The following is a 24877-nucleotide window of genomic DNA, read 5'->3' on the forward strand; positions in this document are numbered from 1 at the left end:
ACAATCTCTTTCTTACCAAGAAGGAAAAGGAAAAGGTCACTCTGGCATTCTGACTGGTATCTGTTTATTGGTGGATACAACATACACGGTCCATCTTCGTATCTTGATCAGCAAATGAGGTGGTAAAACTGACCAGATGTGGGAAAGCCCCTCTGCCTAGAAATGCCTTACACACGCAGGCACCACACAACAGAGAATAACTTAGCAAAAAGGAATGAAGAAAGATATCAAAGGTCATCTATCATGTCATCCTCAACTTTCTGGAATCTGTGCTAAGAGAAACCCCTATGGAATCGAGGCTCTTGCCTGCGTCCTGCCTGCACTGCCTTAGGTTGAGGCGTGTGCTAAGCAGATTCTGGAGATGGTGAAAACCCTAACAACTTTCCAGCACCTCTAACTGCTTCTGCCTCAGCTAATCTGGTCCTGGGCAGTGGGGGGCAATGGGGGAAGGGGATGAGGTGTCAGAGGCCCGGACAAGTTCGTAAACCCCCAGACACCTGCCAGAGCCTTAAACTTGCGTCAGAGTCTGTCTCCACCAAAATGAAAGAAACCAAGAGTGCCACAACCAAATCACAGTAGCCGGAGTGGAAAATATAGCTCTGACACAGGCCGTTGGCTCTGGGGAAAATTCTGCCGATGAACCATACTGAGACTCAACGTTGTTTATCTTCTATAGTTGCCGAGCTTGGGTTTTTACATTTTACATTTTTTCCTTCTTTTTCTACCTGGGAGGTGCTGGGTATTTTCCTTCCCCTGCAGTAGACGAGGAAGGAATGACCATAAGCAGGCCACAATCAGAGACAGAAACAGAACATGCCATGGGGCTCAGTTTTTTTTCTGGGATACTGAGAGGATGGCACAATGAGAGGACCGTGCCCTGATGACATTTTTCAGCCTTTTAAAAATTATTGGAAGAACCACAATGAGATACCACCTTACCCCAGCCAGAATGGCCATTATTAAAAAGTCAAGAAACAATAGATGCCGGTGTGGAAGTGGTGAAAAGGGGACGCTTATACACTGCTGGTAGGAATGTATATTAGTACAACCTTTATGGAAAAGAGTATGGAGATTTTTCAAAAAACTAAAAGCACATTTACCACTCAATCCTGCAATCCCACTACTGGGTATCTACTTAAAGGAAAAGAAGTCACTATATAGATCAAAAAGACAACTAACTGCACATATATGTTTACTGCAGCACAATTCACAATTGGAAAGATATGGAACTAACCTAAGTGTCCACCAACAAATTAGTGAAAAAAGAATGAGATCCTATCCTTTGCAGGGACATGAAAGGAGCTGAAGGCCATTATCCTTAGCAAACTAACACAGGAACAGAAAACCAAATGCCACATGTTCTCACTTGTAAGTCGGAGCTCATTGATGAGAACACATGGACACATAGAGGGGAACAACATACACTGGGCCTATTGGAGGGTGGGAGGAGGGAAAGGATCAGGAAAAATAATTAATGGGTACTAGGCTTAATACCCATTAGTTATTAGTAAGACAACAAACCCCCATGACACAAGGTTACCTATGTAACAAACCTGCACATGCATCCCGAGCTTAAAAGTCGAAAAAAACTACTGAAACATAAAAAAAGAAAACATGGCATATATACACCATGGAGTACCACTCAGCCATAAAAAAGTATAAAATAGTGTCCTTTGCAGCAACTTGGATGGAACTGGAGGCCATTATTCTAGGTGATATAACTCAGGAATCAAAAACCAAACACCCATGTTCTCACTTACAAGTGGGAGCTAAGCTATGGATTCACAAAGGCATAAGGGGTGGTATAATGGTCACTGGATCCTCAGAAGGGCAGGGGATAAGGGATTTAAAATTACCTGTTGGGTACAATGTTTAGCAGTTTCCAAAAAGGGAACTTCAGTGAGAAGGTTCCATAGTGTCTAATGACCCTAATGGTCAGAGCATCTTCTTCAGTTCAACAAAGATCTCTCGTACTGTACTATAAGCCCAGAGCAACCTTCATGGAATGCCAGGACTTCAGATCATCAAATCACTTTCCAGTCAGTCCTCTCTATCTAACCCTACAGCTGTTCCTTGAAACAATCTCTTTCTTTCCAAGGCGGAAAAGGAAAAGGTCACTCTGGCATTCTGACTGGTATCTGATTATTGGTGGAAACAACAGACACTGTCCATCTTTTATATCTTGATCAGCAGATGAGATGGTAAAACTGACCAGACCCAGGAAAGCTCCTCTGCCTAGAAATGCCTTACACACACAGGCACCACACAACAGAGAATAACTTAGCAAAAAGGAATGAAGAAAGATATCAAGGGTCATCTATCATGTCATCCTCAACTTTCTGGAATCTGTGCTAAGAGAAACCGCTATGGAATCAAGGCTCTTGCCTCCGTCCTGCCTGCACTGCCTTAGGTTGAGACATGTGCTAAGCAGATTCTGGAGATGGTGAAAACCCTAATGCTTTTCTAGCACCTCCAACTGCTTCTGCCTCAACTAATCTGGTCCTGGGGCAGTGAGGGGCAATGAGGGAAGGGGATGAGGTGTCAGAGGCCTGGATGAGGTGCACTAAAATCCTAGATTTCACCACTGTACAGTTCATCCATGTAACCAAAAATCACTTGTACCTCTAAAGCTGTTGAGATAAAAAAAAAAAGTTAACTATTAGCGTCACATTATTTGTCTCTGCATGGAGATATGGGTAAAGGAATGAACTGATTATCAGGAGACTTGAGCCTTATTTTGTGCTACTATAAAATAGATTTAATGATTGGATCAAATCTTTAGATTGTTGTAAAACTTAAAATGAAACAATATGAAGTGTCTTGTATATAGTAAGACATCAAAGAGCAATAGGGGAAACCAACTAAGACAGGTAGTAGTTTGCCATTGGCCTTGCCTGGGGTCTAGGGCTTGGGTCAGGACATGTCTTAGTCTATAGCATATGGTGGGCACACAGTATACAGTATCAGATAGCTGGCATCAGTTAGTCATAGAACAGCTGCAAAGAGTCACACACGCACACACATGTGAGCACACTCACACAACAGATAAGATTGCTCAAGCCACCTCCGGGATCGTGAAGATGAATAAGAGGTCTGAAGACCAATGTGTTTCCCCAACCATGTCACAAGGAAGGAAGGTCCACAGGGTCCCCAGGAACTCTGGGCAGAGGGGGATTTTAGAAGGAAGCTTGCTGAAAAACACGGATTCCCATGGCTATGAATGTGGCTGGTGGAAAGGAAAGCGAGACCTGATGGGGCTGCACCACATGGTGCAGTGGAAAGGATAACGCAGCCCAGGAAAAGATTGTGTAGCTTGGTGGTTTGTGGCATGGCTGGAGAGGAGAAACTCCTGGATCCTAGTCCTACTGCTGGTTCTGAGAAAAGCCACCAGAGCCTCCCTTCTTGAGTCAAAGACAAGACCACAGAGGGGCTCTTTCATGCATTTAGCTATTTTATGGCTTTAAAGTATTTCAACCTATTGACAAATCTCTTTGATCCTCTGTAAAGCAGGAGAAAGAACTGAGGAGTCTCTCCATTTCACAGAGACAGAAATCAAGACTCATTGAAGGTGGAAGACATCTCCACAGTCACACAGAGGAAAGACCGAAACCCAGGCCTCCTTTTCCCGGACCTAGGTCTTTACCATTTGAGAATCGTAAACCTGTGCCTTAGTCAAAATGAGAAAAATATTCACACCAAGCTAGACTGCATCTCCTCTCTATCTCTGGCATATATAAAACATGTGTCCAGTCCACAGGGATGAAATACACACAATACACCCACACATATGCATATGTGCACACATGCATCCATGCAGGCAAAGACATCTCACAACTCTAAGGCAGGGTACACAAAGTACTGCCAAGGATGGTCATAAGCACTGGAGGATTTTTTTAAAAATGAAATCTCAGTGGAGTCAGGTTGTTAAAGGAAGGCTCATGGAAGAGGCAGTGCTGAATTGAAAGAATTCTGTTGGTAAAAAGGAAGGGTGGTCATTGCAGGCCAGTGAAGCCATGAGTGGAAGTAAGGACGTGGGAGAGCACAGGGCATATTCTGACAATAGTGAGAGCCCCCGTGTTTTGGTCAGAGATCTTGTGGAGAGAACCTGTGGGAAGGAAAGCTGTGAAGGCATTTGGGAGTGCAAATGTCAAGCTAGGTTGGGCTGTGTTCTGAAAGCCCTGGGCTTTGTGAGAGTGGAGTTTTGCTGATAAAATGAGTGCTTTGAAAAGTGAACCTGGCTTGGTGGTTTGGAAAAACTAAGACTTTAAGAATGCGTTCTGTTCTCCGGAGGCTTGGGGGCTGGAGAACAGAATTTAACATGTTAATTTGTTGTTCTCAGAATGTTGATGGCAGTAACTACAGCTGAATAAACCTCCATGTGGCCTTTAGCTCAGCTAGGCTGGGAAGTACTGGGGAGAAGGGTGAGGTCAATATGAAGAGCTCAGCATCCCTTGCACCATTTCCACAGGCCCGCACCTTGGTTACAGTGGCACTAGCAGCCTCAACCTCAATTTTCCCACCACTGCTGCCAATAGAGAGGCAAGTTCTGGCTCAACGTGGGCTGCTGCAACTCAGTCTCTCCTCCTCCCCTCCTGTTTACTCTAAAGCCCTCTGATTTTACCTGAAATGAAACAGCAGCCCCAGCTATGGTCACAGTGACCAGAAGCTCCTGTGTCCCACTCCACCAAGAACCTTGCCTTGTAGTCCCCAGCCAACCCTCACTCACACAGAAAGGACTGTGGGGACACTAACTCTCCCTCCACTTGCACCAATCTTTGAATGTTCAGTCATTTCAGGAAGCCCAGAAGAGAAAGAGAAATTGTGGTGATATCAACAGTCATAGCTGTCGTGATAGTACTGGCCGTAGTAGCTGTAGTAGTCTCAGTACAGTTACAGTCATTGCAGAGTAAGCAATGGCTTGTCAGGTAAAAGTCATTGAGTGCTTGCTATAAACCGTGCACTATGACAAGCATTTTTCCCATTTTTTTCTCATAGCCAGCAGGTAAGTATCATTATGTTTTCCATCTTACAGATATGATAGGGTATCCTTGGTAAAGATGTACATGGGATTCTGGATTCCAATGGCAGAGCTTTGGTGAGGCCTGCTTGCTCATGATACCCTCTAAGGATGTCCTATATCCCTCCCCTTTCACTTCCCCACCCCAAGTCCCCGTCACCACCCCTCCCTAACACACAGTTTACATCCTGTGACCCCTTTGACCAGATATATGTTTATACACTTCGGTGCAGGTAGCTTTCCAATTTTGCACAGATGTCTGTAAGTCACTTCTTTGGAAACTGGAGCAACATCTCTGTAGAAACTCTACTTATAAATGTTGATTCATTCACAGCCTACAAAGCAGGGGTTACACTATAAATAGGACCAAACTTAGTTCAGGTTCTTGGGAGCTGGGGGTCTATGAGATTTACAAAGGACAGCTTCTTTCTCCTACTGGACATATGAACAGCCTCAGGCAACATCTGAAATAGTCGAGGTCATCTTGGGTCAACTTCTGTCACACTCTGCTCCCTCTCCCTGGCTGCCCTCTCTGGAGGTCCCTCTGCACTTTCCCCTCTGAGGGGCTGTAAGCCCTCCATTGAAATGCTAACCTTCTGCTCTGCTTAACCACATGCTCCCAGATGACTTACTCTCCTCCCCACCTGTCCCAGCTCACAGATCAGCCCCACAGGAACTCAGCTTCCAGGATTAGAACCACCCAGGGATTTCAGTGTTATTTTCATGGCTTCTTTCCCACCACTGTATTTGACCTCCTGACTCTCTAGAAGTTGCTGGTGATTTCGTAAAGGATTTCTCACAAGCACGGTTAAGGAAGTGCCAATGGTTGCCACTCAAGTCCATAGAAAACAGGCACTTCTAAATTGGGGGTGGTGTATGTGTTCTTTTGCATTATCTATATGTTTGTGTTCCACGGGTCTTCAGTCTACCTGAAGTCTACCTGCATGGACCCTCCTTCAAGGATCCAAGAATCTGCTGATCCAGAGCCTGCATGACCCGAGTATTCATCCACAGTGGTTTTCACAGGGGTCAGATATCCTGTTTCTAGCACTGGCCATTCCTCCCTGCCTGCTTGCCTTTTCCCATGGGATACAATGGAGGCATTGGGGGACTTTAATACTTCAAAGCCCATAGCAGCTGGCAACTCCTGGGACTGAACCAGCACCCAGACTGGCCTCACTGTGCTCTGCCACGGGAATCCAGGATCCCATGGTCACCTCTCTCAAGGGAATTTATTATCTGAGTCCCACGTCAGGAGCCAAGTACACCAAGAACACTTCCTCCTCGGCATAGGCCTGCGTCGCGCAGGCATCAACGCAACACAGACATTTTACTGCGTGGTGCAGATAATTGCTTGAGAACGCAAAGTTCTTTCTGAAAGAGATGTGAAGCGCTTTCTAGGGCTTTCCAGTAATCTTCTTTTCTCCCTGAAACAGTCAATGTGAGAAATCCACTTCCGGAAGGTGACCACCTCCCTTCCACACCCCCGCCGCCCCCGGGGCCATGCTCTTGAGGAAAAGGCAGCATCACGTCCTCCCCTACCAAGTGGAGGCTCTTCTGATTTCCACTGCTCTCAGCAGGCCTGACTCACAACGAAACTGCAACCTCAAAGTGCTGGGGGCCAGGATTGCGAGAAGGAAATACAGGTGAACACACGCAAAAGCTGCCGGAGGAAAAGGTTTTGTTTCTCTTACAGAATGGCACTTCCAGGGCTGGGCAGAAGCTATGAGCTACAAGAGGCTGACAGGGCCTGGTCTTGTGCTGACCTGGTGGATTTGGAAAGGAAGGAAAATATGTATCAGAACCACTCATGTTCGCTCGCTCCTGCCGAGGGGAACAGAAGGGGCAGGCTGGGAGGAGAGATAGGGGAATCACAAAATTTAAGGGCATTAGCTTTGGAAATCTTCTTAGAAAAACAACTCTGGCAAGCCCTTGGATTATTGATGCAGAAAGCAAGGCCAAGGGATGAAAAGGAACTTGTTTGGGATCTCATAGTAGAAGGTCCAGGGCTGGAAACTAGGCCTCCTAAATGCCTGAGCCAGTCAGTCTTTCTACTATGAGATTGACTTCTCTGTCTCCCTGTAACATCCTCAGAATATTGGAGTTGAAATTGGTCTGTTCCAAGTCTTCAGATCCACGAAGAGACATACTTAGCTTTTAGCAGCTGAGTATTCCCAAGGAAAAACATCAACCACTACACTTCAGGTGGGCTGACTACTTGCTGTATGTCAAGTATTCACCCAAGCATTGTGTACAGTCACTCATTCCGCCCTTGCAACACTACGACAGCACCAATTATCATCTCCAATTGTATATAGATACTGCCGCACAGGGAGGCTCAGAAACTTGCCCAAGGTCACACAGATGGGAAAGGGCAGAGCTGGGTTGCAAACCCAGTCTGACTCCAGGGCCCGCACACTTAACCACCATGCTCTGCTGCAAAGACAAGCCCAAAGACAGAGCACATCTTGGGGTTTCCAATAACAGAACACTTGGACCCAGGGTAGGGCTGGGGGTTGAGCAAAGTGGGGAAGGCACTTCCAGCCTTTGCTGTCAGAGGTATATAAGGTCTGCCACATAAGAGAGGCTCCAGTGCACAACCCTTAGCCGCTTTCGTGAAACCAGTTGACTACCTGATACCAATTTATATCCAACCCACTGCTTGAGGCACCTGAATTCAAGGTTCTTGCTGGGAACAGTCTCAGATCACCCAAAAGCCAAGGTACAAACAGATTCTCCTTAATTACTTGAAAGAATAATACTGTTTAGAAAGTATTCCTTGTATTTTAAGTATTTTAATCTTAAAAAGAATACTTTTAAAATCATCAAAAGAGTATCAGAACCTTGTTGGGCCTCCTTAAACTATTTTGAACTACATCTGAAGGTCGAGACAACTTAGGGCCTCTGGAGTTCTTAGTCCAGCACCCTGGGAAAAGGAGTTTCTTTTTCCCCTCCTTCTATAGATGGTCTCCCACAATCAGGTGGGCAACCAGGGATTGAGCTTTAATATGACCACACAATGTCTGACCCAGTTCCTAAAAGGGTGCCCTCCTTATAAAATGATTTCTGAGTTCACCAGAGCACTTAGAGCTCACCTACTGTGTGTGCCAGGCAAATCTGCATGGGATGAGACGAGAATGGCAAGCCAATGATATTGATTTAATTGGACAAATTCTGGCCAGTGGGGCTAGGAAATGTCTGTTTTTATTTTCAATGTTGTTCTAAAAACTGAGAAAGCACAAGAGTTACCAAAGACTAAGCAGGGTTTTTAATGCCCCTTAGAATTAAAGAGGAGGGAGAGAGGAGAATAAAAGGCAGAAGAAGAAAGCAGAGCCCAAAATAAGCCTGCAGTAGAGCCTGTCCAACAGCTCTGTGCCCCTTGACCACACCCAGCCTCTAGAACCTAGTCCTAGGCCTGGGGCCCCTTGGAGAAGGGGTTTACAGTAATGACAGGTCACTGGCAAATCAACCCCAGAACTCCCATGGGTTTTGACTTGAAACCACAAACACTGCTTGTGAGGCACTGTAGCCTCCGTGACATGTGAGAGGCTCACAGGAGCTGCTAAACTGAAAGACCACCCTGGCTATTTGGAAACTCTGAATAAAGAAGACAGCAGTGGGCTTCTCCCTTGTCTACCCAAGCCAAGTGCCCTGTGGGTACATCCTCTGCACCTGCCTCTGAGGCCACACTTTGATCATTCTCCTCCTACTTGTCCTCACCCAGAGATTTCTGTGAAACAGTTACAGCATTCATTCTCTAAGGGTGGTCTGAGAAACCCTGAGAGGTCTTCCCTTTTCCAGGGGAAAATTCTTATGCTCCAACTAAAACGGCATATTACAACAGGCCGCATGTAGGAGCAGTTGTGAGGATCCTGCTTCTATCAAGCCAGAGAGTTAAAAATGCTTGGAAAAAAATGCAGAACACTGCCACTCTTCTCACTAAATGTGTTTTGGTTTGGAAAATAGTTACATCTCATTGAAAAATGCCCTGTTAACATGTAAGGGTTTATTATTTTTTATGACTTTAAAAAGATGTCATAGGAGGTATTTTTAAAAATTTATCAGTTTTACTTTCTAATATGATAAATGTTTACATATATATGTACATATAACTATATACATATATATGTACATATAACTATATACATATATATGTACATATAACTATATACATATATATGTACATATAACTATATACATATATATGTACATATAACTATATACATATATATGTACATATAACTATATACATATATATGTACATATAACTATATACATATATATGTACATATAACTATATACATATATATGTATAGATAACTATATACATATGTGTATAGATAACTATATACATATGTGTATAGATAACTATATACATATGTGTATAGATAACTATATACATATGTGTATAGATAACTATATACATATATGTGTATAGATAACTATATACATATATGTGTATAGATAACTATATACATATATGTGTATAGATAACTATATACATATATGTATAGATAACTATATACATATATGTATAGATAACTATATACATATATATGTATAGATAACCATATGTACATATATATGTATAGATAACCATATGTACATATATATGTATAGATAACCATATGTACATATATATGTATAGATAACCATATGTACATATATATGTATATATAACCATATGTACATATATATGTATATATAACCATATGTACATATATATGTATATATAACCCACATAAGTGAAAGCTCTTTGGGGGTCCTCAATAACTTTGAAGAGTGTAAAAGGGTCCTGGATCCACATAGTTCGCCAACAGCTGACTTAGGGAACCGGGGGCAAGGCTGGACGCAGTTGCTCGCACCCACTCCCTTTCCCTTCTTCCTTAGTCTATGAGCTAAGAGGGGCACATATAAATGACAGTCATAGTGGAAGTAGCATGAATCCAGGGTGGGAGGAAGCACCTGCATCTTCATGTGTGATGCAGCTGTGCATCCAAAATGCACAAAACACACGGAGTATGGGGAGGATTGAGAGTCAGTGGCACGTTTTAGAGGTAAGGACCAGAATGGGCAGGATGATGCCCTTCTGAGCAAAGTGCTCAACTTCCTCCTCTCTCTCTTTTTTTTTTTGTTTTTGTTTTTTTTTGAGACAGAGTCTTGCTCTGTCACCCAGGCTGGAGCACAGTGGCGCGATCTCTGCTCACTGCAGCCTCAGCCTCCCGGATTCAAGCGATTCTCCTGACTCAGCCTCACCACGCCCAGCTAATTTTTGTATTTTTAGTAGAGACAGGGTTTCACCATGTTGGCCAGGCTGGTCTTGAACTACTGACCTAGTGATCTGCCCATCTCGGCCTCCCAAAGTGCTGGGATTACAGGCGTGAGCCACCGCGCCTGGCCCCTCTCCTCTCTTTTATAAGGTTTCTGGAAGGTGTTGCTCCTGTAGGGGTACTGCAGTGGGAAGGCAGGCCAAACTATGCTTTATAACACTGTGACACTCATGGATCAGAGACAAAATAGAAACACCATTCTGTCTGAAAACACTCCAAGGCAGAAATCTTCCCCTAAGACAAAAATATCTAAGCCACCCTCACTATCATTCCCAATTCCTAAACTTAAGGTACCCAAGGAGTACAAAATAGATTCATAACTGTTTAATGGATGGAAACTTATTGTCACAGACTTTCAACTTCTTACCACCACAACCTCACACACTGAACACATCTTAGACAGCTGCCCCTAATTGTTGCTGCAGGCCCAGAGAACCCAGAGTGATTTGATACTTACGTGAGTAAAGGAATTAGGTACTGATCTGAAAAAGAATTGCATTCAGATTCTACCTTTGCCATTAACTACCTCTAGGACCTGGGAAAGTCTTCTTCTCTAGGCCTCTGTTTGCCCATTTATAAAATAAGACACGTGAATTTGATAATGTCTAAGACCCCCTCCTCTTCTGACGTCCATATAGAATTTTAACATTCCAGCAGCCATGGAGGAGTTAACATCAGCCTGGAAGAGCACTAATTAGTAATCAGATCAATTCTTTTAAAAACTGGAAAAGCTATAATGGGTATAGGCATATAGTTTGTAAGGACAGTGGTTTCTTCAGATGAATCCATTCTCTACTTCTACTTTATAAGAGATGGAAGAACAGACATATAGCCATGTAGCACTACAAAAAGTTTAGGAAGCACATGCTCAGCCGCCCAGTCAGCCAACAAATATTTAGTGAGAACCTTGGATGTGCCCAGAACCATGCTGAGTACTGAGCAAACAACACTCATCAAAAACAGATACAGGCCCTGCCCTCGAAGTGGTCACAGTCTAACAGGAGAGACAGAGGTCAATCAAATGATCACATAGCCACATGTCTAATTACAAACTGACATAAATACTACAGAGGGATGGGAGCAAGGTGTTCTGAGAAGATACACCCAGGGGGCCTGACCTAGACTGGGGAATGATGAACTCATTTAAGGAAGGAACATCTGAGCTGAGAGCTGAAGGATGAAGACAGGAGGAGAGCAGGAAGGGAGAACTAAATGCGCAAAGGCCCTGTGATAGGAGAGAGAGGGGATAAATCACTGGGCATAGTGGCTGGTGCAATGTAAGCCCAGCCACTTGGAGGCTGAGGCAAGAGGATTACTTGAGCCTAGGAGTTCAAAAACAGCCTGGGCAACATAGCAAGACCCTGTCTCTTTAAAAAAAAAAAAAAAGAGAGAGAGAGAGAGCATGCGGATCATTTGAAAAAAAAGAAGAAGAAAGTCAATGAGGCTGGAGTGCAGAGGGAAGTAGAAAGTGAAGAGTGCCGCAAGTTGAAGCAGAAGAGATAGGCAGTGTCAGATGATAAAGGAAGTTATAGAAAACATTAGAATATGAGTCCTTATTTGACCAAGAGAGGGAAAGTGGGAAGCCATGGAAGGGTTCAAGTAGCAACAGAGTCATGATCAGATTGGTGCTTGGAAATAATTACTCTTGCTACAACATGGAGAACAGTCTAGGGAATGGATATTAGAATAACAATTTGGCATTTATTTTGGAGTCCAGGAGAGATGAGACAGTGTTGGGGTGATTAGACCCAACACTAGGCCATGGGGGCTACAAAGTCCAGCAGAGTCAAAGGAATGAGAAAAGACAAGTTAAGGGTGCATAAAATGGGTCCAGTGGGCCAACACTGGTATGGAGGCTGCAAAGGCCCCGAGCTCTGGGAGCCCACACTATTTATTGGTGATCAAACAAAGAAGCAGGTGGTGAGGACGTGGGGGTAAACAGGTGAGGGCGTGAGGATGTGGGGGTAGAAAGGTAGTGGTGCATCAAGCATAGCTGTGATGGTTTAGCATTTTCTTTGACACATATAGAATATGCTCTGCTGCTCAAGATAATGGAGAGCATGTTTACGAGCCTGGGAGAGCAACCAACAAGTCTGTGCACATTCCATCCAAGCCAGGAGGGATTTTATGCCCTGGGCTTAGATTTGTGGTGCAGCAGGGCAGCCTTCTACCCTTTGGCACAGAGCTTGGTGTTCCAAAGGCCACGAGCGGTTTTAGACCCTGGACCCCGGACATCTCCCAAGACTCTTTTATATTATGACAGACAAGCCAGTCCTGCCTCAGCTCTTCTACCAACAGATAGCAGCTTGAACCAGACAGTCATTGCTGGTGATGATGGAAATGGAGACAAATCAGTAGATTAGAGAAATGTTTATGAAGAAAAATCTGGAGGTTCTGGTGATAGATTGAACATAGATTGGCAAGGAAGAGGGAGGGACCAACAAATCATTTCTAGAGTTAATTGATAGTTCCATTTACTGAGCGAGGGTGCGCTGGATGAAGGTGAAACCAGAGAGAGATGATTTTACTCTCAGATACAGAATCAACTACATAAATTGGCAGGGGAAGACAGTACAAAATAAAAATGTGGAACCCCCTGCTCAACAGTTATTGAGAATTTCAAGATGGTGGTAGCAGAGTAAGGGGAGGACTTTTTTAGTCATGGGACCCTGTGTGACTGCAGAAGTCACTTATCTACAAACCCAGCCCTGCTTGGATATGTTGGGTTGGAGGTGCCAGCCATCCAGTGGAGACTGGAGCAAACTAAAGCGCACCAGAGGGACAGTCCTGGAGCTAAAAGAATCCATTTGTGCCCCACACTCAGGAGCCCACTAGTTATCCTAGGTAGTCATGCAGACAGAGCAGAAACAACTATGGTCCTCTGGGTGGCCAAGGCTCAAACACCTGGTGTCCTGGTCCCTGATAAGCCAAACTTCTCATATGAGAAGTTACAGAGCACAGTGTCCATCCCCTAAGGAAAATCCAAATTGCCTGATTTGGTGCCATAGTTGCACAAAGGGGAATTCCACATTGGCTGCCCAAAGATCAGCCCTTCCGTTCATCTGTGGTTTGCAGTGTCTGCCGGCCATGATCCTCGGAAGGGCGCTTAATCCGGTTTGCATAACCCTTGTTCCATTCCACCCAAGGGCCAGCCCCAGCCCGGGCTCCTCTTAAACTTCTGGCCCACCAGGCGTTTATTCTGAAGTACCCCAGACACTATCAATGCCAATGTCAGGAGAGCGCAGAGGAATACAGTGCTCACAGACTCCTGTCTCCTTGCACCCCAAACTGGCCACGCTTTGGGTGTGTGATAGGCATTGGGGTCTGTTGCAGCACAGCTTCTGAGGAAGCCTCTGTCCTAGGAGCTGAGGAAGCTTATTCGAGGGAATACTAGAAATTTCAAGCTGGCAAAGCTATTTTACACACTAAATGTCCTGGATAAGAAGAAATGAAACTCCCGTTATCAGCTTTAAAAAATAACTACTAATGGCAAATAGGAGTCAAGCCCGGAGGGGCTTCTTCATCAGGACAGTTGTCACCCATCCCCAAGATGGGCACGGTCTCACCTTCTCTGCCTGCATCGTCAACCTGCCTGCTCTCTGCCGGCTGACCGTGTTGCCCAACAAGCTGTCTAAACCCAGAGTCCAGCAAGCCCGGATCCCTGAACCTTCCCTCTGCAGCTCCAGAGCCACCCTCACAAGGCTGCTAGCCTGCTCCCCACTCTTGGGTTTGAGCTGCAGGATTGCAGTAAGGCATGGGGTAACTACACCAAGAAGGCTGCCATTTTGCTTAGCATGAGAGTAGCTGGGAGGCAGATTCTTTTTTTTTTTTTTTTTTTTTTTTTGAGACGGAGTCTCGCTCTGTCGCCCAGGCTGGAGTGCAGTGACGCGATCTCGGCTTACTGCAACCTCCGCCTCCCGGGTTCACGCCATTCTTCTGCCCAGCCTCCCAAGTAGCTGGGACTACAGGCGCCCACCACCACACCTGGCTAAATTTTTTTGAGACGGAGTCTTGCTCTGTCACCCAGGCTGGAGTGCAGTGGTGCGATCTCGGCTCACTGCAAGCTCCGCCTCCCAGGTTCACGCCATTCTCCTGCCTCAGCCTCCCGAGTAGCTGGGACTACAGGCACCTGCCACCACGCCCGGCTAATTTTTTCTATTTTTAGTAGAGACAGGGTTTCACCGTGTTAGCCAGGGTGGTCTCAATCTCCTGACCTCGTGATCCGCCCACCTCAGCCTCCCAAAGTGTTGGGATTACAGGCGTGAGCCACCGTGCCCGACAAGGGAGGCAGATTCTTTTTTTTTTTTTTTTTTTTTTTGTAGTTGCAAGATTTAATACAGTGAAAACAGAGCTCCCATACAAAGGGAAGGGACCCGAAGAGGGTAGCTATTGCCGGCTTGGATGCCCGGGTTTATGTCCCGATCATTGTCCCTCCCGCTGTGCTCTCAGGCGATAGATGATTGGCTATTTCTTTACCTCCTGTTTTTGCCTAATTAGCATTTTAGTGAGCTCTCTTTACCACCTGATTGGTCGGGTGTGAGCTAAGTTGCAAGCCCCGTGTTTAAAGGTGGATGCGGTCACCTTCCCAGCTAGGCTTAGGGATTCTTAGTTGGTCTAGGAAATCCAGCTAGTCCTGTCTCTCAGTCCCCGCTCTCAACAGGAAAACCCAAGTGCTGTTGGGGAGGTTGGCCGATGACTGCTCTAATGGGAGGCAGATTCTTTATAAGATCTTGTAAACTGTAGAATGCACCCTCCAAAATCTATTTGCATAAGCACACACACACACACACACACACACACCAGCAGTTCTTGCCTGCCCAGATTCCTCTGCAGCTAAAGTGATGAAACTTACTGGGCGGAGCTTCCTAAAAAGATTATTAGGGTCTCCTGGGTTGGTGTGCCTTTAAACCTTTGGACTTTACCACCTCCTATCTCTCCTATCTCCTTGCAACAAAGGTTAGGAGAACAAGAATGCAGAAAAAACGGGTCCTGGATGACATCTGAGTGCCTGCTTTGGGCTTCTTGATGAGTGAGACAGAAAATAAAATAAAATCCCCTCTTTTAAAAGCCATGCTTACTCAGGTTTTCCTTCATTTGCAGCTAAATACAGAAATGAGAGAATATTTTGGAGCAGGGATGGAAGAAGAGAGGTATTCCCCTTCCCACAACCTTCTGATTTCCCAGTACATCCCCCACTGGAAAAATTCATTTAAAATCAGTGTAATAAGCATTGATTAGATGCCTACTATGCATCTGGGCTTGAGGGCAAACTGGACTCAGGCCTTTTGGCCTCAAGAAGCTCACAGTGTGAGAGTGGCATTTGTGTCCTCTTGAAATTCACAGGACTAAATTGTGCCCAGGCTGACATTCTATCCATCCATAGGTGCCTGCCTTCTCACTTCCCTCTCTTCATGGGCTCTTGCCTTGTACCAAAATCCAAACCCAAATCTCCTCACATGTGAGTGTTGGCATTCATGTCTCAGACATGACCTATGGGCTTGGGACTTTTCCCCGTGGACCCCAGTGACTTTTCAGATGAACAGATATCTTCAAAAACTTGAGAACTAGGAGTCCTGTTTGTTGTTCTTGTTGCTTTGTCAATATAAGGGCACAGGGTCTTTATTCAAATGTTCATATCTATCTCTTGACAGAAATACTATGAGACATATTGATGGAGAAGCCGTTATCTCCATATGCTAAATGAGGACTTGCACCAGGGAACTTGCCTATGGTTCTCTCCAACCACTTAAATTCTGAAATTTTGAAATGAGAGTGGACAGTAATTTCAAATCAATGGGGAAAGAATCAAATCTTCAGCAAATGGCTTGAGATAATTAGCTACGCATTTCAGAACAAATAAAGAAGTCAGATCCGGGCCGGGCACAGTGGCTCATGCCTGTAATCTCAGCACTCTGGGATGCCAAGGCGGGCGGATCATAAGGTCAGGAGATCGAGACCATCCTGGTTAACACAGTGAAACCCCGTCTCTAATAAAAATACAAAAAAAAAAAAAATTAGCCGGGCGTGGTGGCGGGTGCCTGTAGTCCCAGCTACTCGGGACGCTGAGGCAGGAGAATGGCTTGAACTCGGGAGGCAGAGCTTGCCATGAGCTGAGATCATGCCACTGCACTCCAGCCTGGGCAACAGAGCGAGACTCTGTCTCAAAAAAAAAAAAAGAAGTCAGATCCTAACCTCAGCCCTATTTAACAGATTATAGATGAAAGAAAGGTACAAATGGCTTTTACATACCTCCCTTCTCCCTGACATTTTGTATGTGTGTGTGTGTGTGTGTGTATTTACACACACATCTCATATAAGAAAATTGAAGGGAGGCTGCCTGCATCCCTGAGTCACTCTCCCTCTCCTTCTGAATGCTTACCTGTGCCCAGACCACCTCCTTAGCCTCGCACCCTCCAGGCTTAAAGGGCACTCTTCTATGCCCATCCCAAGTATAGCTGATACCTTCCAAGGGCCAGACTTGGTGCTAAGTACCAAGTACGCAAAGATTAATAAAACAATGTCCTGTTTCAGGGAGCTCAAAGCTGATTCGGCAAGGCATGGTGTGTACATGAATGATAACCACGTAGGGTTGCAGGTTTCCTAGTGAGGTAAGCACAAGGCATGATGGGAAACAAAGGAAGGAGGGGTTCACAGCCTCACCCAGAGTTCAGAACCCCTGGCCTGCCTGGTGTCCATGCTGAGTCCACTTCTGGAACACCCAGCTCAGAGAGGGGGTTAGCCCTGCAGGCTAACACAGACACAGCCCAGAAAACCCAGGAGCCGAGGGGGAAGGAGAAAGGTGCAAGCAGGGGAAACCCAGGTCCTGGTCCCCTTCTCTCTGCTTCCTGGCAGCAGAACTCAGACAGAACCCTTAAGCCAGTCTAAGTCTGGCAGGACCAGTAAGTTCTGAGTTAGCTCCATACTAGTTTCTAGCAGGCTCTTTCTCACTTCCTGATTCTTAGGTTTCTACATTGACACTCCCTGAAGAGTTGGGAAGAGACACCACAGTCCCCTGACCCTGATCCATAGGTCACACAGCAGGGACATCCACAGGGTGGGCGTGGGCCCTCTCATCCCTCCCTCCCACTCACTCCGCGCTGGCTGGGCCCCAAGGTGTTTGCACCCCTTGCAGTGAGTGACCTTCTCTAGTGCAGCAAGCTCAGAACCTGCTGCCACTGGAGTTGTCCCATTGCTGATGCAGAAAGGTGAAGAACTAGCAGAACACTGGAAATGCCCTCCATCTGGGTCCATGGCTACTTAAGCTCAATGCTCCCTGGCAGGCAGGAGGACAGGTGCTATTGCCCTGTTGGGACAGATGAAAAACAGACACAGGGAGGATGAGTGATTTGCCCTGACTATAGAGTGGCAGGGCCAAGGCAGAGCCCAGGCCTCCTGCACCTAGGTCAGTGTTCCTCCCAGTTACAGTCTAAACTGGAATGGCAGGCAAAGCCCCTGTGGAAGGGGAAGGTGAAGGCTCAATCAAAGGATCCCCAGAGACTTTCCAGATATCTGAAGAAGTCCTGATGTCACTGCCCCGGTCCTTCCCCAGGTAGAGCAACACTCCTCGCCGCAACCCAACTGGCTCCCCTTACCTTCTACACACACACACACACACACACACACACACACACACACACACACACAAATCCAAGACAACACTACTAAGGCTTCTTTGGGAAGGGGAAGTAGGGATAGGTAAGAGGAAAGTAAGGGACCTCCTATCCAGCCTCCATGGAATCCTGACTTCTTTTCCTTGTTATTTCAACTTCTTCCGCCCCATCTTTTAAACTTTAGACTCCAGCCACAGAAGCTTACAACTAAAAGAAACTCTAAGGCCAATTTAATCCAAGGTTTCATTCTATGTGCTGGAGATGGTGTGCAGTAGGGTGAGGAAACCAAATTCTCAGTTGGCACTGGTGTACCCTTGTACAGGTGATATAACATCTCTGTGCCTCAGTTTGCTCACTATAAAATAGAGATGGTAGGGGTCATGGTGAGCACTACCTGACTAGCATATAAGAAGCTTTCAGCAAGTGCAGACTACTCTTACCCACTTCCCCCAAGCACAGTTGGGGTGGGGGACAGCTGAAGAGGTGGAAACATGTGCCTGAGAATCCTAATGAAATCGGGGTAAAGGAGCCTGGAACACATCCTGTGACCCCGCCTGTCCTGTAGGAAGCCAGTCTCTGGAAAGTAAAATGGAAGGGCTGCTTGGGAACTTTGAGGATATTTAGCCCACCCCCTCATTTTTACTTGAGGAAACTAAGGCCCAGAGACCTAAGGTGACTGCCTAAGTTAGCAAGGAGAAGTCTTGGGTATTCATCCCAGGTTGGGGGGACCCAATTATTTCTCAATCCCATTGTATTCTGGAATGGGCAATTTGTCCACGTCACTGTGACCTAGGAACACGCGAATGGGAACCCACAGCTGTGGGCCTCTGCGCACAGAACAGCTGTTCTCCCCAGGAAATCAACTTTTTTTAATTGAGAAGCTAAAAAATTATTCTAAGAGAGGTAGCCCATCCTAAAAATAGCTGTAATGCAGAAGTTCATGTTCAACCAATCATTTTTGCTTACGATGCAAAAATTGAAAACTAAGTTTATTAGAGAGGTTAGAGAAGGAGGAGCTCTAAGCAGAAAAAATCCTGTGCCGGGAAACCTTGATTGTGGCTTTTTAATGAATGAAGAGGCCTCCCTGAGCTTACAATATAAAAGGGGGACAGAGAGGTGAAGGTCTACACATCAGGGGCTTGCTCTTGCAAAACCAAACCACAAGACAGACTTGCAAAAGAAGGCATGCACAGCTCAGCACTGCTCTGTTGCCTGGTCCTCCTGACTGGGGTGAGGGCCAGCCCAGGCCAGGGCACCCAGTCTGAGAACAGCTGCACCCACTTCCCAGGCAACCTGCCTAACATGCTTCGAGATCTCCGAGATGCCTTCAGCAGAGTGAAGACTTTCTTTGTGAGTATGATTCCTTCCTGTCCTTTCTCTCTTCCTGGGACTGCCTGAACTAGACATTCTCCTGGAACTATAAGAACCCTCCTCCTGCGCCTCCACCTCCATCCCCAACACCTATTCCCCCAAACTTAAATTCTTAAGAGAATCCTAGATCAAGCCATGGGTTTGGTGAGTTAAGCTAAGCCAGATGATACAGTAAATGTGCAGGAAAAGCTGCCTTATAAAGTAAATGCGTTCTCTCTCGTGCTGAGAAACTTATAAGATCCTGCTGGCGCTCTATACTTTATTGGCTAGGAGAAGTAAAGAAAGGTTTGATTCGAGGTGAAGATGCTCCCCATGCCTTGCAGCAGGGAAATTTAAATTGCCTCTGCTTAGAGCATTTCCAGACCTGAAAGACCAGTGGTTTAGGGAAGCACTCTACATGAGGGAAACCTGCATTAGAAGGAGCTTCTTAATCCCTGGGCTCTTTCCAAGCTAAACTGGATGTCTACAGTGGGGAGAAAGAAAAGCAGAGAACAGGACATGAGGGGGGGCTCAAGGCCCCGAAGGGTTGACATAGGTGTCCCTTAAAGCCGAATGTAGCTCCGCAGAAAGAAGACCAGGACTGAGTCAAGCTTCTGCTTTCCCTTCAAAATCGGCCAGATTTTTTAAATAACTTGACTCTGAGGAGGAGGAGCTGATTTAAGTGATGGTCCCATCACTGTTGAATCCTCTGTTTTTAAAACTCCCCTTTTGATTTTTTTGGGCCAGAGCCAATTTGATTTAAAAAAAAAAAAATCTCTAAATGAAAGGGCATCAAAAAGACTGCATTTCAGTTATTTCCCCAAACCTCAAGTTCATTCTCCTTTTGTTCTTCCTGCAGCAAATGAAGGATCAGCTGGACAACTTGCTGTTAAAGGAGTCCTTGCTGGAGGACTTTAAGGTGAGAGCAGGGGCGGGGTGCTGGGGGAGTGTGCAGCATGATTAAGGGAAGGGAGGCTCTGCTTCCTGATTGCAGGGAATTGGGTCTGTTTCCTTCGCTTTGAAAAGGAGAAGTGGGAAGATGTTAACTCAGCACATCCAGCAGCCAGAGGGTTTACAAAGGGCTCAGTCCCTTGGGGGAAGCTTCTGGTGAAGGAGGATCGCGAGAACCAAGCTGTCCTCTTAAGCTAGTTGCAGCAGCCCCTCCTCCCAGCCACCTCCGCCAATCTCTCACTCACCTTTGGCTCCTGCCCTTAGGGTTACCTGGGTTGCCAAGCCTTGTCTGAGATGATCCAGTTTTACCTGGAGGAGGTGATGCCCCAAGCTGAGAACCAAGACCCAGACATCAAGGTGCATGTGAACTCCCTGGGGGAGAACCTGAAGACCCTCAGGCTGAGGCTACGGCGCTGTGTAAGTAGCAGATCAGTTCTTTCCCTTGCAGCTGCCCCCAAAATACCATCTCCTACAGACCAGCAGGGACACTCACATCCACAGACACAGCAAAGACACAGACTGGCAGAGCTAGCTGTAAATGAGGAAAGACTCCTGGAGTCAGATCTCTTGCTCATTTCTCTTTGAGCAGGCGTTGGGGGTGGCTGCTAGGCATTTACATGTGAAATTTGCAAACAGCTTTCCTGTTATTTGTGAGTCATTTGTGGGTTATTAACTACTCCCCTCTCTCTTCATAAAAGGAGCCCAGAGCTTCAGTCAGGCCTCCACTGCCTCTTTGTAACTAGACCCTGGGCTGGGAGCTAAGGTTCCCAAGCAGAGGAAACATCATTCACCTCTTTTAATCTCAATGTTTTGAAAGCAAAGCTCTAAGAAGGGCCCGATTGACTGACAGGATTTCCCCTGGCATTTTAGAAGGGACAAGGGGGCTATTCATCCCCAGGCTAGTGTCTATGAGTAATTCCTCCAGGTAATTTATTTCTCCAACTGAAATGATGCCGTCACTACTAATGGTTTCCCCTGTTCTGTCACCAATATTGGAAAATCAGTTGGTGTCTATTTGTAGGACAAGGCTATGTGAAGGGTTTGGTCCCAGTAGCTTCCCTCCTCAGATGCTTAGAAGTGTTCCTCGGTGGCTGTGACTGACGGGGAGGGACAGGAGAGAGAGGCAGAAAAGGACAGGCTGAAGAATGCCTCGCTCAGCACTGCAGGAGATACTGTAGAGTTCTGGGGGAGGAAGGAATCCCAAGACCTGGGTTGTCATCCAAGCCTTGCAAACATCTTGGAGTGAGTCCTGGAGAAATACATTTAACTCCCAGGGCCATGGAAGCAGGGCTCAGTTCTCTCTGGGAGCTGTGAGGCGAGGCATTTGGATAAATCTGGCCTCCTCATGATGCCACCAGCTTGTCCCCCAAGTGTGATGGACATGGAGCTGGGAGCCAGGATCACCAACACTTTCTCTTTTCTTCCACAGCATCGATTTCTTCCCTGTGAAAACAAGAGCAAGGCCGTGGAGCAGGTGAAGAATGCCTTTAATAAGGTGAGCTTGGATGGTGGCAGAGAGGGTCTGCAGAGCACAACCCATGCCCACTCCCCAACCCCAAAGCATGGAAGGTGGTGGGGACTCAATAGGCCCCATTCTTCATTGGAGAGAGTGTGGGAACCTGACAGATGGTATGACCTGCTCAGCCAGTGAGGAGCTGCTGCCTTGATTGTATTTGTTTTCTGTTAAGTGTCTTTGGGGGTTTCTAAATGACTGCTCGCTGCCTTTGCAGGCTTGCGGGTTAGGCTGGCCGGCCAGCCTCTGAACACAGTGAGCTGCATGCTGGGGAGAGTGACAAAGGAAACAGAAAGTACAGAAAGTAGCTTGTTGGGAATCTAGGCTGAACCCACACGTGCAGGAAGCTGGCACATAAATGTGCACATACAAATACACCTGGGGGTTCAGCCCAGACTCCCTAGAACTCAGAATGAGCAGGAAGCTGGATTCTCACTTAACCTGGAGTTGGTTCAAGCCCGCTTTCCATCTGCCCTTCGCACCTGCCGAGGTGCCTGAGAATGTCAGTTCCCAAACGAAATGGGGTTTCACACTTCCAACTGTGCGTGAACTTTTTCAGTCTGATTTCCCAGAAACCATGCGGCCTATGTCCTCCTCGTGGGCTGGGGACAGACACTGCACAGAGTGCCAACATCAGGGGGTGTGAATTTCTCATAGGAGGTCAGGGCGGCAGGGCAGGGCCTGCTCAGTGTGTTGGTGGGAGAACACAGACATTTAAAAGGCTCCCTCCTCTCCTCTCACCGTCTTGCTTTCGAAGCGCTTCCTCTAATGTCTTTTCATCAAACTCTGCATAATCATCATGTGAGTACGTGACCTTTAAAATTGTTGAAAAGGCATCATTTTGAAGACAGTGCTTTGCAAAATGAATGCTCCCCTTGCTAGGGGGAGGCCTGGAGGAGATGAAGGTCAATGCACAGCCTTTCCCAAGGCAGCTAGGCCTATCCTCTGGTTTACTTCCCAGCGTGAGGGAGAACAAGCAGCCTCTGCACTCAAGGTCATGCCCATCCATGAGCATGAGGGAGGGGAGCCTATTTAGTCCCCAGAAGGGATTTTAACTGAATGTTTCTTATCTCTCTGCACAGCTCCAAGAGAAAGGCATCTACAAAGCCATGAGTGAGTTTGACATCTTCATCAACTACATAGAAGCCTACATGACAATGAAGATACGAAACTGAGACATCAGGGTGGCGACTCTATAGACTCTAGGCCATAAATTAGAGGTCTCCAAAATCGGATCTGGGGCTCTGGGATAGCTGACCCAGCCCCTTGAGAAACCTTATTGTACCTCTCTCATAGAATATTTATTACCTCTGATACCTCAACCCCCATTTCTATTTATTTACTGAGCTTCTCTGTGAACGGTTTAGAAAGAAGCCCAATATTATAATTTTTTTTCAATATTTATTATTTTCACCTGTTTTTAAGCTGTTTCCATAGGGTGACACACTATGGTATTTGAGTGTTTTAAGATAAATTATAAGTTACATAAGGGAGGAAAAAAAATGTTCTTTGGGGAGCCAACAGAAGCTTCCATTCCAAGCCTGACCACGCTTTCTAGCTGTTGAGCTGTTTTCCCTGACCTCCTTCTAATTTATCTTGTCTGTGGGCTTGGGGCTTCCCAACTGCTACAAATACTCTTAGGAAGAGAAACCAGGGAGCCCCTTTGATGATTAATTCACCTTCCAGTGTCTCGGAGGGATTCCCCTAACCTCATTCCCCAACCACTTCATTCTTGAAAGCTGTGGCCAGCTTGTTATTTATAACAACCTAAATTTGGTTCTAGGCCGGGCGTGGTGGCTCACACCTGTAATCCCAGCACTTTGGGAGGCTGAGGCGGGTGGATCACTTGAGGTCAGGAGTTCCTAACCAGCCTGGTCAACATGGTGAAACCCCGTCTCTACTAAAAATACAAAAATTAGCCGGGCATGGTGGCGCGCACCTGTAATCCCAGCTACTTGGGAGGCTGAGGCAAGAGAATTGCTTGAACCCAGGAGATGGAAGTTGCAGTGAGCTGATATCATGCCCCTGTACTCCAGCCTGGGTGACAGAGCAAGACTCTGTCTCAAAAAATAAAAATAAAAATAAATTTGGTTCTAATAGAACTCAGTTTTAACTAGAATTTATTCAATTCCTCTGGGAATGTTACATTGTTTGTCTGTCTTCATAGCAGATTTTAATTTTGAATAAATAAATGTATCTTATTCACATCATGTTCTGGTGTCAGTTGACTCTTGTCTGACTAAAATTGTTCTCTCAAAGCTCCCAAGACAAAAGAGAGTGGGTGAATGAATTCTGCATTTCAGAGAAAGGAAGCCAGCTACCCCCCAGCCCCAGGAGAGAGGGAAGGCTCCAAACCTGATCAGAGAAAAAGCTATTCTCACTGCAAAAGCCAATAGCAAAGACATCATGGTCTTCCCACAACTCAATCCTTTAAAGATTTGCTCCTAAATCCTTAAAGATCATGCTGATTTTCAAGGCTAATGGGGAGATTCTGTAGGTACCAAAATTAGAAAGGTAAACAGGGGAAGGTTTTTTGGAGGTTGTTTTTGTTTTTGTTGTTGCTTTTCGAGACGGAGTCTCGCCCTGTCTCCAGGCTGGAGTGCAATGGCATGATCTCAGCTCACTGCAACCTCCGCCTCCCAGGTTCAAGTGATTCTCCTGCCTCAGCCTCCCAAGTAGCTGGGACTACAGGCATGTGCCACCACGCCCGGCTAATTTTTTGCATTTTTAGTACAGATGGGGTTTCACCATGTTGGCCAGGCTGGTTAGGAACTCCTGGCCTCAAGTGATCCGCCTGCCTCAGTCTCCCAAAGTGCTGGGATTACAGGCGTGAGCCACCACACCCAGCCAGGGGAAGTTTTTAGGGTGAATACGAATTGCCTAGGTTATCCTGAGGATTAAGATAATGAGCTAACAGGGCTTCTGGCCCTAGGAGATGTTCGCAGTGCGTATAGTTGGTTGTTATTGGTCATCACAACCAAAAACTCCCGCCAAATCCTCTCTGAGCTGAGATCAGAGGCAACAGGGCTGGACCCAACAGAGTTGAAAATAAGCAAATTAGCCCACTTGAGAGGATAGCCAAGGACATAAGCTGCTGCTCTTTCTG

At 46.1% G+C, this 24877-nt stretch overlaps 2 protein-coding genes across 7 annotated transcripts in view; one reads left to right on the forward strand and one right to left on the reverse strand.

Moving 5' to 3' along the window:
- IL19 (interleukin 19) overlaps window positions 1-20847 on the reverse strand; it is a 73030-nt gene extending 52183 nt beyond the window's left edge. The window contains exon 1 of one of the 4 annotated variants that reach the window (XR_010150788.1): window positions 20504-20847. The gene's annotated coding sequence lies outside the window, so the exon portion shown is untranslated. The remainder of the gene's footprint in view (window positions 1-20503) is intronic. The other 3 variants (XR_010150787.1, XM_063792671.1, XM_063792669.1) reach the window with 3 other exon arrangements.
- On the forward strand, window positions 17006-23981 carry IL10 (interleukin 10). 3 transcript variants are annotated; one of them, XM_016927617.2, is made up of 6 exons: window positions 17006-17246; window positions 18142-19307; window positions 20167-20226; window positions 20523-20675; window positions 21688-21753; window positions 22854-23981. In XM_016927617.2, exons 2-6 carry the CDS (start codon window positions 19143-19145, stop codon window positions 22944-22946), a joined length of 537 nt encoding a protein of 178 aa, XP_016783106.1. In that variant the 5' UTR covers window positions 17006-17246; window positions 18142-19142; the 3' UTR covers window positions 22947-23981. The 3 variants fall into 3 exon arrangements, with proteins under 3 accessions (XP_016783106.1, XP_063654249.1, NP_001129092.2); NM_001135620.2 differs by lacking the exon at window positions 17006-17246 and having other exon boundaries at window positions 19143-19307; window positions 22854-22946; XM_063798179.1 differs by lacking the exons at window positions 17006-17246; window positions 21688-21753; window positions 22854-23981 and having other exon boundaries at window positions 18978-19307; window positions 20523-20903.
- Window positions 23982-24877: the final 896 nt, after the last annotated feature.

This window comes from Pan troglodytes, chromosome 1, assembly GCF_028858775.2.
Source record: "Pan troglodytes isolate AG18354 chromosome 1, NHGRI_mPanTro3-v2.0_pri, whole genome shotgun sequence".
NCBI classification, from domain to species: domain Eukaryota; kingdom Metazoa; phylum Chordata; class Mammalia; order Primates; family Hominidae; genus Pan; species Pan troglodytes.

Bases quoted from the DNA above. Each gene is read 5' to 3' on its own strand.
- IL10 (XM_063798179.1), top strand. From the start codon at position 19,143: ATGCACAGCTCAGCACTGCTCTGTTGCCTGGTCCTCCTGACTGGGGTG. The intron at 19,308-20,166 runs GTGAGTATGATT...TTCTTCCTGCAG, and splicing joins GCAGAGTGAAGACTTTCTTT to CAAATGAAGGATCAGCTGGA. The intron at 20,227-20,522 runs GTGAGAGCAGGG...TCCTGCCCTTAG, and splicing joins CCTTGCTGGAGGACTTTAAG to GGTTACCTGGGTTGCCAAGC.